Genomic DNA, 15428 nt, shown 5'->3' on the forward strand with positions numbered 1-15428 from the left:
CAAGGAAGGTTTTATTATAATAATTATTTTGAGTAATTAATAATAGTGTCCATCACTGCCTTTAAGGAGTTATTAAAATACTAGTAAGGCTAGTCCTAAGTTAGGGCGTGTAACTCGTCCTAACTCGAGATAGTCAATAACTATTTGTGAAATCTATCTACACACTTTTCAAAACGTCGAGACGATTTTATGTCTTATCAAATCCAAATCTAAAAACGCATCATAAAGGGATGGTAGATCATTGGTTATTGGAAGAGTACATTCATTCAAATCTCCTAGTTTTCAAGTTAAAGAGTAGGCCTACATTCGTTCAAATCCAGTTTTCAAGAAACTTATCATAAAGGGATGGTACATCATTGGTTATTGGAAGAGTACATTCATTCCAATCCTCTATGTGTTTAAGAAACATATCATAAAGGGATGATACATCATTGGTTATTGGAAGAGTACATTCATTCCAATCCTCTATGTGTTCAAGAAACATATCATAAAGGGATGATACATCATTGATATTGGAAGAGTACATTCACTCAAATCCTCTAGTTTTCAAGAAACTTATCATAAAGGGATGGTACATCATTGGTTATTGGAAGAGTACATTCATTCCAATCCTCTAGTGCTCAAGAAACATATGATATGGTACATCATTGGTTATTGGAAACGTACATTCATTCAAATTCTTCAGTTTTCAATAAACATATCATAAAGGGATGGTACATCATTGGTTTTTAGAAGAGTTCATTCATTCAAATCCTCTAGTGTTCAAGAAAAAAAACATCATAAAAGTACATTTTATAAAGGATGATAAATCAAACGTAGTCCCACATACCTTGAAGGAAAACACTGATTGTAAAAAGCGGCTTCACTGAGTGACGGATATGCGAGCTAAAGACGCCACTATTATTATTATTATTATTATTATTACATCATCATTGGCTGTTTTTTAGAGCGCATTTATTCCAATCATCTTTGTTCTCCATGGTAGCATTTCTCGGAAGAACTTGTTTTGAAAAGTATATGTGAATGGTTTAAGAAACTGCTTACCTATACTTGACTCAGATGAAGTGTATTCCTAGCCTATTGGTCGTTTAACTCAAAAATACTCAGTTTACAGAAGGGCGTCTACCGTACCTTTTGCTTCTTGGTAAAATCGCAAGTGATGGGTAGAAAGTTGCCAACACACCAAGCCCAGTCGACGTAGTGCGACTTATGTGTTGTGATTGAAACTCCAAGCAAAGGATAGTCACTCTTTTGTGTTATCTCCTAAAAGCAAATGGACAATAACTGAAGATGCGACTGGCCCTGCCTTCATTGCATCCTTTGTTTCCCTACTAATCCTCATTTTGATGTGCAAGAGCCGTGGTTCAATAGGCCCACGGGAGCCTTCGATCCGTCAATACTTTGGTGACAAAGGAAGACGGGTTAGAAAGGATAGGGGGCCTGAAATCTCTTCATTAACTTATTGGAACCTCTCCAGTGATGTAGAATTGTAAAGTGACTTGTGGACAAAGTGAAGTGCTGGCGTGTACGTAAACAGCTTTAAGATGTGCTACCATATATGAATATATACATCTGCTACCATTCCTTATACACAACTTAATTAGAAACCAAAGTACGGTGTTATTCACACGACAGCAATGTTAACAACGGTCCCATGCTTAATATTAGCACAGTTGTAAAAAGTAGAAATTGTTTGATTTTGTTTTACAAGAGCCCTTGGACAGACACAAATTACTGTGCTTTCACACGATGTACATTTTTACAAAAATGTACAACAATGCTCAAATTTCGCAAGGGACCCTTGCTAAATAGCTGTTGTGTGAAAGGGACTTGTTGAGTAGTGCTTGAAGCTTTGCATGGTGTGGATAAATAGGAAGAAAGTATTTTTGTTAAAGTAGGATTTGAAACTTTGCTTGGTGGAAATACGATGGTTTGCGGTAACATGATTATCATGAATGATAATTTATAAATTGAATTGGGTGGTTCTATAAACAAATGATAAACTTGCAGGTACAACCATGTGTACAAAAATGTTTATGGAAATATGTTGGCTCTTACAAGAACCGGTGTGTTCTCGACGTTTCGAACAGTAATACTCTGCTCGTCTTCAGGAGAAACCGAAAGATAATATATTATTGTGACAGATGTTGTGTTTTGATCTTAGAAGAACGTAAAAACGGTCTCGACGTTTCGAACATGTACTTTGTTGATCGTCATTGTTGTTCTCATATTCTTTGTGTATGCCTATAGTGGTGGTCATGAGTATTGGTTAAAATTAGTCGTCGTTTTAAAGAGTGTACTCTGTATGTCTCATGAGGAACGGGAATTGTTTTTAATTATTTGTATAAACAAAGTATGGTTGCCAACTTTCGAGAAAAAAATACAATATTTTTATCTGGAGGCCTTTCTAATCATAAAGAGAGCCTTGCTCTATGGTTTTTATTAAACACATCTCGAAATAAATATTTCCAGTCTGTACAGTATACTGTACGGTAGAAGTCGAGAAAGAGCATTTAAAGACACTAATTCAAAATAATTATGGGTTTATAATGACATATGTATGTGTTCTCTTATTGTGATTAGAGATTATTGAAAGATGATGGTTCTGAAAATTATCGGATTGAAAGACTCACTCATCATAAAACGAAACCTTAAAAGGTTTGGATACCTTTTGTAGATCAAGTTTCTTTTGCCATGACATGAATCCATACTCATGAATGAAGAGGTATATAATATAATTTACGTGTAGAAATTTCAGCTTCATTTTGTGATCAAGTTTTTGAGAAAACAATCACAGAGCAATGTTATCAGGAGAGTCGCGTACATACAGTGTACATGCTAACATATTTTCGTCACCCCTAAGACGGACATTATTTTCGTGACATTGTTTTACCCATTTCGCAAAAACTACAGCACCTCAGCTAGTCACATTTTAAGGGAACCTTTCTACCAACATTATCTTTAAACCGTGTACGTTTAATTGTGGTGTTTTGTGTCGTACACAAAGTACAGTTCAGAGGCATCTGATAGAACGGATAATACACCCAGACCGAATGGGGCCACAACACGCGCGTTATCCCCAGTCAATACCTACCATCGTGTTTTGTTAAACGTGCCCCGGGGCAAAAGGCTCCCTTTTCCCCGTACCCCCTTGCCCCCATCACGCCCGCTACCAGTACGACTAATTCAACCGTTGTGATGTAACATGGCCAGGGTGGATTTCACAAAGAGTAAGGACTAGTCTTATCTTGAGTTAGGACGAGTTACTCCTGACTACAATCCCGGCCAAAATGCTTGGGCCGTCCACTCCTAACCTTATATAAAACCATCCCCTCTCCATTTTCCCATTGACAATGAACAATTTCTCCCCCACCCTACCCCCCCCCCCCCCGTCCCCGCTCAATGTTGACTGTTAAGTGCAGAACCGAAGACCGGCAGTTGGAACCACCATTGAATTGAAAGGGGGCAGGGGGGCCCAACGAGACATTGCCGAGATTGTAACCGTACGTTTTTGATATAGGTCTTAAATTAGGACACCTTTGATAATCGCCAAAGACCAGTCTTCTTACTTTGTGTTCCTATCGATAAAAAATGCTTAGAATAATTAATATGTGAACATTTTTACTCAATTGGTCAGCGAAGCTGCAAGAGGATAATGACAGAAATAAACACACTTTTCGCACAAAATGTGTGTGCTTTCAGATGCCTAAAAAGGTATATAATTCTTCAAGGCCTGAAGTCTTTTAATATTTTAGTGGGAAATTACCTCTTTCTCAAAAACTACGTTCTTCAGAGGGAGCAGTTTTTACAATTGTTTTGTACAATCAACAGCTCCCCATCGCTCGTTACAATAAGTGTTTATGCTGTAAACATTATTTTTAGTGTTCACCAATAGTTTTACGTAACCACTTCAACTTTTGATAGATAATTGTTGTCATCTAAAAATAGCCATTTTTCTTTCTTTCGTTATTCCCAAAAGTTGATAAAACGAGGAAGATGGTGGTAGCAGTTTAATAGTATTTTTGTGTGTATTGTCTACCAAAAGTTGCTAAGTCAACGGCCGATTTCACGAAACGTTAGGATTAATCCTATCTCGAGTTAGGACGAGTTGCTCATCGTCCTATAACTTACAATGGGTTCAGTGCGTCTAGGTTACGGAACTTTACACGTCCGAAAGTCCTAAGGTTAAACCAAAGTTTTTTGTTAGGAAGGGTTTGGTGAATGAAATCGACGGCTGCAAAAAAGGCATGAAAAGTCACCACATTCCCAAATCCCTTGTCTTCGATCGTGCGTGGATGGAGGGCACAATGACAGAACAAAATACCCGGACCGTGCCACCCCATGACGTTCCAAGACAAAGGCGCAGCCGGGGTGCTATCAGAGGGTTTCACCTGGTATGGGTTTTTGAAGATACACTCTCGCGTATAGGAAGCGGGCGCTTAAAGGCACTGGAAACTATTGGTAATTGTCAAAGACCAGTCTTCTCACTTGGTGTATCTCAACATATGCACACAATTTCAAACCTGTGAAAATTTGAGCCCAATTGATTGTGGAAGTTGCGAGATAATAATAAAAGAAAAAACAACCTTATCTCACGAAGTTGTGTGTTTTCAGATGCAAGTTGATTTCGAGACCTCATCTAATTCTGAGGTCTCGAAATCAAATTCGTGGGAAATTACTTCTTTCTCGAAAACTACGGTTTTTCAGAGGGAGCCGTTTCTCAAATTGTTTTATACTATCATCCTCCCCATTACTTGTTACCAATTAAGGTTTTATGTAAATAAATACTTTGAGTATTTACCAACAGTGTCCACTGCCTTTATTAGGCACTGGACACTATTGGTATACTCATCAAATATTTCTAAGCATAACAACTTATGTGCACCAAGCAATGGAGAGCTTTCGACAGTTCAAAACATTGTGGGAAACGGCTCCCTCTTAAGTAACGTAGTTTTTGAGAAAGGTAATTTCTCACTCGAATAATAAAAGACTTCAGCCAAAGCCTTTTGTTAGGCAGATGAAATCATACAAACTTGTGGAACAAGGATGTTTTTCTGTCATCTTGGAACTTTGATGAACAATTAAGCCAAAATTTTCACAGATTTGGTGTTTTGTGCTTTTTGTTAGTAAGGATATACCAAATGAGAATACTGGTCTTTTAGGCTTCGAGAAAGACTTCGCTGGACGCCATTAACCTTTTTTTTCTCTCGCGAAAACGCTTTAATTTAAGCCTTTTCTCGACGCATCCGACAGTGTTGAAACGAAAAACGTGTAAATATTGTTAAATATTATAGCAATATATTTAGTTTTCTTAATTCCATGTACATCTACTTGCTGGGTTTAGATTATTTTCTTCTGAGCATTTGAATTGCTTTAAATTCTACTACCGCGGAGTAGATTTTTGCCGGAATTCGTGAGACTGCTCTAATGTTGATGCTGCTAAAGCTATAGTGTTTACTCGGTAATATTATACTTACCTCCATTTTAAAATAAACATGGGTTAAAAAACAAAAACAAAAAAATTTAATGGAAATCTGTCCTACCCAAAACCTCTGAAACGAAAATCTTACCTTTTGTGTTTAAAGCAATGCGGCTAAGTCAGTGAGTATAGGCACAAGCCAGGCGGGCAACCGGCATCAAAAAATGCAGAGAGCTTTTTGGGCCTGGACAAACTTAGAGTTTTTGATTTCAGCCGAAATGATATCACCTCTGTTGTGTCCTGCCCCGCTCTGATCATTAGTCTTAAGCCGACAGTGCGAATCAGATAAATATCAATTTGAATATGCAAATGTCCTTTTTTTTTTAGTTGAGGTGGGCAGGGACATCATTAGATCTTCCTTTGGATAAGATGTACGGTGAGGACACGTGACTGTTACGTAACATTGATAGATCATGGAGTCCTGTGGGTGCTTATTGATTGCCTTGTGGGACCCCCAAGTTAATTCGGTCGCACACAAAAAAACGCTGGTCGTCTCTTGGAAAACAAAAAACAAATCCACTTTAGTTGTTTCTGGGCCTTGAAATGTCTTCTCTTTTTATTACCAGGGCCCAATTTCATAGAGCTGCTAAGCAAAAAAATTTGCTTAGCATGAAATTTTTGCCTTCATAAAAACAGGTTTTCCAACCAAATTTCCATGTGGTTTTCAAGATAAGCCAACAACACCTGAATACCAGTAACGGGCAATATCCATCAAATGAATATTTTATTGGTAATCCTGTTTTTATCAAGGAAGAAATTTCATGCTAAGCAAATTTTAGTGCTTAGCAGCTCTATGAAATTGGGCCCAGGTCATAGACTGTTTTGTTTTTCAATCTCTTCTTGTCCTAACCATTCCTCAAAAACTGTGGCATTTATGCAATTCTATAGAGAAGTTTTCCACTCTGTTTGAAATAATAATAATTTATGTGAACATTGTATTTTCGTTTGAGCGTTTTATGTGATATCTTTGCTGTGTAGATTTGTTCTTTGAAAACTTGTCTTGTCACTTATACCGACTATTCATTTTGTTAACGACTCTACGTTAAGTGGTTACAGCATACGTCAGTAAATAACAGATACAATGTCTAATTGAGTTCAAGTAAAGACGGGCAAATGGCGATTTTACTGCGAAAATAAGAAATGAGAGAGGTCTCAAGCGTGCTTGCTGATTATTAATGCCAAGAAGAGGGCTATTTGAACCAATATTAGAGCCTCTCATATCATTATTGTAAACAAGACTTTGTAACTTTGCTAATCCCTTTTTTTGCTCATAATGCTTTGTTCGTATTAAAGTTTATAGCCTTATTTGGCACCGGACACCTTTGGTTACCAGTCTTCCCACTTGGTGTATCTCAACATTATGCACAAAATAACAAACCTGTGAAAATTTGAACTCAATTGGTCGTTGAAGTTGCTAAAGAAAAAACACTATTGTTACACGAAGTTGTGTGCTTTCACGTGTGAGATCTCAAAATCAATTCAAATAATTATTTTACTGAGAAATTACTTCTTTTCTCAAAAACTACGTTACACAGAGGGATCCGTTTCTCACAATGTTTTACACTATCAACTTCTCCCCATTGCTCATTAACAAGTAAGTTGTTATGCTAACAATTATTTTGAGTACTAACCAATAGTGTCCAGTGCCTTTAAAGGAACACGTTGCCTTGGATCGGTCGAGTTGGTCTTTGAATAGCGTTTGTAAGCGTTTGTTATAAAATGCATGGGTAGAAAGGTGTTTTAAAAGTAGAATACAATGATCCACACAAACATGCCTCGAAAATGCACGGTTTTCCTTTTACCTCGTCGGCTAACACGGTCGGCCATTTATGGGAGTCAAATTTTTGACTCCCATAAATGGCCGACCGTGTTAGTTCGCAGAGTAAAGGGAAAACCACGCAATTTCAAGGCAAAATAATTGTGTGGATCATTGAATTCTACTTTTAAAAGATCTTTCTATCCATATGTATTTTAAAACTAACGGTTACAAACGCCTTTTATAGACCAACTCGTCCGATCCAAGGCAACGTGTTCCTAAGTAAAGCCGGGCAAATTGTCGACACTGCAGATATGGCCATAATAATAAGAAAGCATATGGTTTGAACCCGAAGCGTGCATGCTTGTTGATTAGGCCCTACGCCAAACGTAGGCCTTTTGTAAGTATTTTCAGAGGCTCTTAGATAATAATGACAAACAGTGTCACTTTGCTGATTCTCTTTGGATGTTTATGATCAGTTATTTTGGCATCAAGAAATATCAAAATTGTCTCACAAGATTTTAAGGTTTTGCGTTTATTTTAATGAATCGTGAGTTGGTCTTTGAAAAGCGTTCTGTAACCGGTTGTTATAAAATGCATATGGGTAGAAAGATGTTTTAAAAGTAGAATACAATGATCTACACAAATATGCCTCGAAATTGCGTGTTTTTCTTTTTACCTCGTCGACTAACACGGTCGGCTATTTATGGGAGTCAAATTTGACTCCCATAAATGGCCGACCGTGTTAGTTCGCGACGTAAAAGGAAAACCGTGCAATTTTGAGTGATACTTGTGTGGATCATTATATTCTACTTTTAAAACATCTTTCTAACCATATGCATTTCATAACAAACGGTTTCAAACGCTTTTTGTATACCAACTCGTCCGATCCAAGGCAACGTGTGTTCCTTTAAAATTTGCTTTTAATTTCCATTACCTTTAAAAGTACACAAACGTATACCTTCCCTTTTAGATTTTCCAATGGAAGTGCCCTTTGCATATGTCTTGTTGTTGCAATGATGAAATGGCACATCAACCGTTCAGTTTTATCACCTCATTAAAATGACCTAATGCCAAGGGACTGTCATTAACGAGAATAACAGACAATAAAAATCCTCAATACAAACATCTATATACCAGCAAAGTAAAATTACTAGTTTTCAGTGTTTTTAATGAATATAATTGACCATTAAGATTCTCAATACAAACAAACTGCAGTAGGCTACCAGCAAAGTAAAACTGTTTTTCAGTGTTTTTAAAGAATATAACTAACCACCATCCTCAATACAAACAAGCTACCTGCAAAGTTAACCACTGCTTTTCCGTGTTTCCACGAATATCTGACAATCCCTCGCACACCCAAAAGGGCAGGGGACTGGTCCTTTTCAGTCGCTGGTCCCCGGTGCTGGAACGCCCTAACAAGTCATATTCGGAACACCAACACACTCCAGACATTCAAGAGTAAATTAAAAACACATCCATTCTCATAATCGTCTTTTCCGCAGCACTCTTCCAGCACATTGAATTTTGTAAAATGCGCTTTATAACTCTCGTTTATTATTATTATTATTAAACATCCTCAATACAAAATAGCAAAGTTACATTGCTTTCCAGTCTCCTATTTATTGGAAATTATTTCTCGATGAACCAGAAGAAGACGCAGCAGCTTTGCAGGTAGGCCTGTGACGTAATAGTGACGCGACACCCAGCGTTAAGTCCCACAAAGACGAGAAGATTTGTTCACTAAATGCACTGCCGTTTAAAGCAACGTAGGCCTAAAACTGTCTCATTATATGCAGACAGTAGATTTGTTGGGCATTGCGGCATTGTTTTCCTTTTTTATTTCGGAGGATAATTGTTTATTGACAACATTTCACAAAATCATTCATCAAATCGTTAAAACATGAGAAAAGTGAAAGCAAGACACGGCGTTTTTTTAAAAAGAAGCATTGCATTCTCACACATCATTTGATTGAGTGAAAAAAGGTCAAATAATTCCAATCATCTAGTTGTCAAGAAACATAAAGGGGTGGTACATCATCATGGTTGGTTATTGGAAGAGTAGGGCTGCGTAACTTCGAGAATGAAGCTGACGCGCAGAGTTTCTTTGCAAAATCGTGGTCAGAATAGGCGCTCTCGGACCCTTTGAGAATTCACGAGAAAATCCGAGTGTTCATTAGCGCGTCAGTAAAACGCTCCGCTTGGTGGGAAATATTTGAACGACAACACTTAAAATGAAGGAGGATTATCTTGAGATGTTTTTCTAAATGAAGGGTTGTCAAATTTGTTTAACCGTATGCACATTTTAAAGAAAACCCTTCGCAAAATGTGACATGAATATAACTCCTTTTTGATGAACCCTTCACGTTTGCCGTGACCCTGACTGTTTCCCGTAACATCATAAAACATAAACAAGTGATTTGCATAAAGAAACAAACAACCTTTCCACACTTGTTCAAATCTACTTCGATAACATAACAAAAATAGACATTTTCTGAGACTTAAATTTTAGCACAAAAACGTAAAAGTATTTATCAAAAAACCTCTGGAAATATTTTTTTTAAATTAATAAACAATTAGCCTGATCGAAAATGTAAACCTTTATGATTCACAAAACTAATTCGTATATTTTACCAAACTATGAGGTTTGATATTATAGTTTTTAAAAAGGACACCCACAGCTCATTATGTATTCAAAACACGTTTTGATGCGCGCGTACCATGAATATTTGCAAACAGAAGCACTTTTGAGAAGTTGCGCACAGACTGACGGCCTATATTCATTTCAATCCTCTAGTTTTCAAGAAACATATCATAAGGGATGGTACACCATAGGTTAATGGAAGAGTACATTCATTCCAACCCTCTAGTTACAAGAAACATATCTTAAAGGGATGGTACACCATTGGTTAATGGAAGAGTACATTCATTCCAATCCTCTAGTTTTCAAGAAATATATCTTAAAGGGATGGTACACCATTGGTTAATGGAAGAGTACATTCATTCCAATCCTCTAGTTTTCAAGAAATATATCTTAAAGGGATGGTACACCATTGGTTAATGGAAGAGTACTCATTCCAACCCTCTAGTTTTCAAGAAACAAGGGATGGTATACCATTGGTTATTAACTTCTTGGAAGAGTCAAATCCTAGTTTCAAGAAGCATAGGCCCCAAATGAAAGAAATCTGTTTAGTTATCGAAAATTGAGTGATTAGTTTTCAAGAGGCTGACACAATAGTGGTTTTATAGTATTTTAGAATATTTAGCAATAAGTATGGGTTGCTACGGGTAGTTTTCAGATCACTGCTCCCTAGAAGAAGTTTGCTGTTCCCATAAAACGCCACCAAGCGACCTCAATCAGGTCAAGTGAGGGCGCACTCTATAATAATTTTACTGAACCACACTGTGAAACAATAAAAATAAATAAAAATATACAATAATGTTAGCTAAGAACCACCAGAATTACTCTTTCTAGCTGTGTTTTTTCCTAGGAAGTAATATAAGGTAAGAGCTGTAACGGTTAATTATTAAAAATACGTCTGTAAAATAGTGCAATTTTTTGAACTACTGCCTACAGTACAAAATGAAAAGTTGAGTGATTTGTTCATATTGTATGTTATTAATATGTACGGGACGGCTAGCTATGCTATGTAGTATCGTAGCGTCACACATTATCGACCCTCATATGTTTTCGGTCCCCAACTTTGATTCCCATTTACCGCTAGATTGTGCAAGCTGCACCGGTGACAGAAGCTATGCAGTTTACTCACGGTCTGTATTTTCATCAGCCTTAATCATGCTGAGAAAAAAGTTTCCTGTCGTTGGTTATGCTAAAAAAATCAAACATTAAAATGATTGATTTTTGGTACTAATCACTAGTGCATTATTAATATTATGCCAACATTCAAATGAGCCAAAGAAACATCATCCAACCTCAAAAGTTCAAAACAAAATTACTATCTGCAAGATTGAGTTTCATTCTGTTTTAGTCACTATGGATCAGTCACGTGAGGTGGTTACTATTTGGGATTCTATGGTGTGCCAATATGAGGAAAAAATTAAAATATTTTAAGTGAAAATTACAAAACAAATTTTGTTTGATTAACTGCATACTGTAATAAATTCTGATAAGCGTAATAAATATTAAGTCTATATTAAAGAGAATATATCATAGATTGGTTTCTTATCTCCTGAAACCAAACATTACTGGTCTGAAATGGGGGAAAACGGATTTGTATGAAGTGTGTGTGTTTCAAGGGGAGTGGGGTGTTTTACTTTCATGCCTCATGATATCTCTGGATTCTATAGTAGCCATAATGCCTTAGGACATAAATGTCATTAAATTTGTTAAGTAGTAATTGAATAATGTTTTTGATTTACTTTGCACGCCATACTAGCTTCTGAATATTCAATAAAATACCAACCAATGAAAGGTGTGAAAACATATGACGTTGCTCCAATGTCGTGCATGCATAAGCACTGTTAATGGCGGACTGTCTCTCGCAGCGTAAAACCAAAAATTTATAAATATATTGTTAAAAATTGGATAGATGATTTGAAAAAAAAACTTTCAGTTTTTGATTGTGAACAATTTTTCTGTTATCCTACTGAAAACACATGACACCAGGATAATAACGCTAGCTTTAGAAAACTGTACTGTTTGATTAACAGATACAACAAACAAATCAAACAGTTGCAGTTTTCCTTTGAGTTCAATTCAAGGTGCAGGGTAATCCCCTACATGCTGCAACATTGATTGCACAGTGTTGAATGGGGAATCCCCCTTGAGAAATAGCACACTCATCCCCGAATGTAATCTTCGGTTAGACCTCTATGGCTTTTGTCTCATCAGGAAGTACATGTGGGATGGAGGTTGTAACAAGGGCCCAATTTCATAAAGCCTGTATTAAGCACAAGTCCTGCTTAGCACAGAATAGTATCACTAAGCAGAAATAGGTTATCACCCAAAACTGCAACACGTACAGTATAATAGGATAAAGTTTGCATTGTTGTGGCTGGTGCCCCACTCAATTTTCGCCGAGCATTTCAGAAATTTGTCAAGCATTTAAGAAATTTGTCGAGCAGTACTTTGCTGTACAAACAGCTTTGTAAATTGGGCCCAGAGCCAATTAGAGCTGAGCCCCTAAGCACAAAGTTTGCTTAGCACAAAAGTTTTGCCTTGATCATGTTGATAAAAACAGGATTATCAACCAAATTTATACTAACCCTGGTGACATCAATGAACGTATCCTTAAAAGTTAACGGCAGTGGACACTATTGGTAATTACTCAAAATAATTATTTAGCATAAAACCTATTTAGCATAAATGGGGAGAGGTTGATGGTATAAAACATTGTAAGATACGGCTCCCTCTGAATTAACGTAGTTTGTGAGAAAAAAAGTAATTTTCCACTAATTTGTTTTTGAGACCTCAGAATTAGATTTGAGGTCTCGAAACCAAGCAACTGAAAGCACACAACTTCGTGGGACAAGTGTGTTTTTTCTTTCATTATTATCTCAAAACTTTGACAACCAATTGAGCTCAAATTTTCACAGGTTTGTTATTTTATGGTATGTAGAGATAAACCAAGTGAGAAGACTAATTTGACAATAATACCAAAGGTGTCCGGTGCCTATAAAGGAACATTACATAATTACTCGTTTAAAAAATACTCGTCTAAGATCTATACATAAAACTTACACGGCTTAAAATGTCTAATGATGATGATTGTAGAAAACATCCCTTGAAATATTCATATCTGAAATGTTCCTTTGTTTTCATGTGAATCTTGTATATTATTTTGTAATTTGATTTGATTATTTTGTCTGCAGTTATCAAGCCTTGGATGAGGTGAAGCATCAGCCATGGCGGTCCCAGACAGATGGTTAAACTGTCCTCGTAAAGGTCAACTGATTGCAGGTATGTAATAATAAAGCAGGTCACCTAACCATCGTTCCTTTGTCCTGATGTCAAGCCACAGGTCCAGCGTGTTGTGCAATGCATGTAAAAGAACCTAGAACTTTCCATCTACTAAACCCAGATCTAATCGTAAATTATTAATAAATCGAGTGGACATTGTGTTTTTTGTCCTACAAAAAGTACCTAGACCCTTTAATAACTGATTTGGGTTTGAATGAATTATACCTAGGAATTTATACATTATGTTTGAGAGCGCCCTCACGCGGTCAAAAATACGGCGCATTGCCGATTGTTATTAATGTTATGATAACTTACTCTCTTCCAGGGAAGTTTCTACCTTTCAAGACACCTCTCGGCCCAAACTACAATCGTCAGATTCCTGAGGAGAATCGATTTGATCTTCAGATGTTATTTTCTTATCTGGACGGCCACAAGACCAAGATGGGGCTGATGGTGGATCTAACAAATACAAACCGCTTTTATGATAAGCAGATTGTGGAAACGAAGGGAGCTAAGCATTTTAAACTACAGTGCCGTGGGTAAGTAGAATTTATAATGTATGGAGTCTTGTTTAAAGCCCTTGGACACTTTTGGTAAACAGAATTGTCCAAAGGCCCACACTTCGTGTGTCACAACTTTATACATAAATTAACAAACTGTGAAAATTTAGGCTCAATCGGTCATCGGAGTTGGGAGAAAAAAACAAGATAACCCACCCTTGTTTCCGCCTGTTTCACCGTGTCATGACATGTGTTTGAAATAAATCCGTAATTCTCGATATCAAGAATTGATAATTGTGTTAATATAGAAAAGTTTGCGGTAACACCATGTAATAACAATCTCTCAATGAGTTGGGGTGGTTCTGAAAAGAACCGTTGGATTAGTTAATCCAACGGTTCTTTTCAGAACCACCCCAACTCATTGAGAGATAGTCATTACATGGTGTTACCGCAAACTTTTCTATATCTTACTTCCACCATGCAAAGTTTCAAATCCTACTTAATTGTGTTAATGTTTTCTCAAAAAGTAAAGCATTTCATGGAATAATATTTTAAGAGAAGTCTTTCACCATTACCTTCTGTAAACCCTGTAACTTATATGTAAATCTGTGAACTTTTTTCTTTTTTTCTGTTCCGAAAGTGTATAATGGCTTTAAGGCCGATTTCACAAAACGCTAGGATTAATACTATCCTGAGTTAGGGCGAGTATTACTCATCCTAACTTAAGATTGGTTCAATGCGTCCTGACATCTATGGATATGCAACTTAAAGGCAGTGGATACTATTGGTATTTGTCAAAGACTAGCCTTCACAGTTGGTGTATCTCAATCTCAACATATGTATAAAATTACAAACCTGTGAAAATTTTAGCTCAATCAGTCATCGAAGTTGCGAGATAATAATGAAAGAAAAATAACCCTTGTCACACAAAGTTGTGTGCGTTTAGATGGTTGATTTCGAGACCTCAAGTTCTTAATCTGAGGTCTCAAAATCAAATTTGTGGAAAATTACTTCTTTCTCGAAAACTATGGCACTTCAGAAGGAGCCTTTTCTCACAATTTGTTATACCATCAACCTCTCCCCATTACTCGTCACCAAGAAAGGTTTTATGACGATAATTATTTTGAGTAATTACCAATAGTGTCCACTGCCTTTAACCCGTTTTAAGTCTTGAGATTAATCCTAAGTTAGGAAGAGTTTGTTAAAATCAACGGCTGAACATGTCTAATAATAAGGCAATTATTGTTATTATTATTAGTAGTATTATTAAAGACTTCTGATTGATTGATTGATTGATTGATTGATTGATTGATTGATTGATTGATTGATTGATTGATTGATTGATTGGTTATTTCCAGGCATGGAGAATGTCCCTCTGCGGATCAAACCAAGGCCTTCATCCAGGTGTGTACAAACTTCATTGCTAAGAACCCTATGGATGTGATTGGCGTTCACTGCACGCATGGTTTCAATAGGACTGGATTCTTAATCTGTGCATTCCTGGTGGAACAGATGGACTGGAGGTAAGTGTAGAGGTCTCGTCAAAATTAATCCAGATCAGGGCCCAACTTCATGGCTCCGCTTAACGTAAGCGAAGAATTGGTGCATACGGAAACAGATAATTCCATGCTTACGGTGTACCTCAAGCGTATTTCACAGGTAATTGTGGAATTTCTGCTAGCATGCGTAATCCAATAATTTTTTGCTTACACATCTACAGTAGCTCAGAACTTTGGCACTTGCATGGTAAGCAAAGAATGGTGATCATGAGCA

General features: G+C 36.8%; 1 protein-coding gene across 2 annotated transcripts in view; it reads left to right on the top strand.

Annotated features, from left to right (window-relative positions):
- The window catches only part of LOC117305744 (mRNA-capping enzyme-like), a 39503-nt gene that overhangs the window by 5637 nt on the left and 18438 nt on the right, over window positions 1–15428 (top strand). The window contains exons 1-4 of one of the 2 annotated variants that reach the window (XM_033790619.1): window positions 10649–10739; window positions 13068–13155; window positions 13481–13694; window positions 15014–15178. In XM_033790619.1, coding sequence (XP_033646510.1) covers window positions 13101–13155; window positions 13481–13694; window positions 15014–15178 — 434 coding nt within the window. In that variant the 5' untranslated portion in view covers window positions 10649–10739; window positions 13068–13100. Of the gene's footprint in view, window positions 1–10648; window positions 10740–13067; window positions 13156–13480; window positions 13695–15013; window positions 15179–15428 lie in introns of those variants that run through there. The other variant, XM_033790620.1, reaches the window with a different exon arrangement.

Source organism: Asterias rubens, unplaced genomic scaffold (genome assembly GCF_902459465.1).
Source record: "Asterias rubens unplaced genomic scaffold, eAstRub1.3, whole genome shotgun sequence".
Classification (NCBI taxonomy): Eukaryota; Metazoa; Echinodermata; class Asteroidea; order Forcipulatida; family Asteriidae; genus Asterias; species Asterias rubens.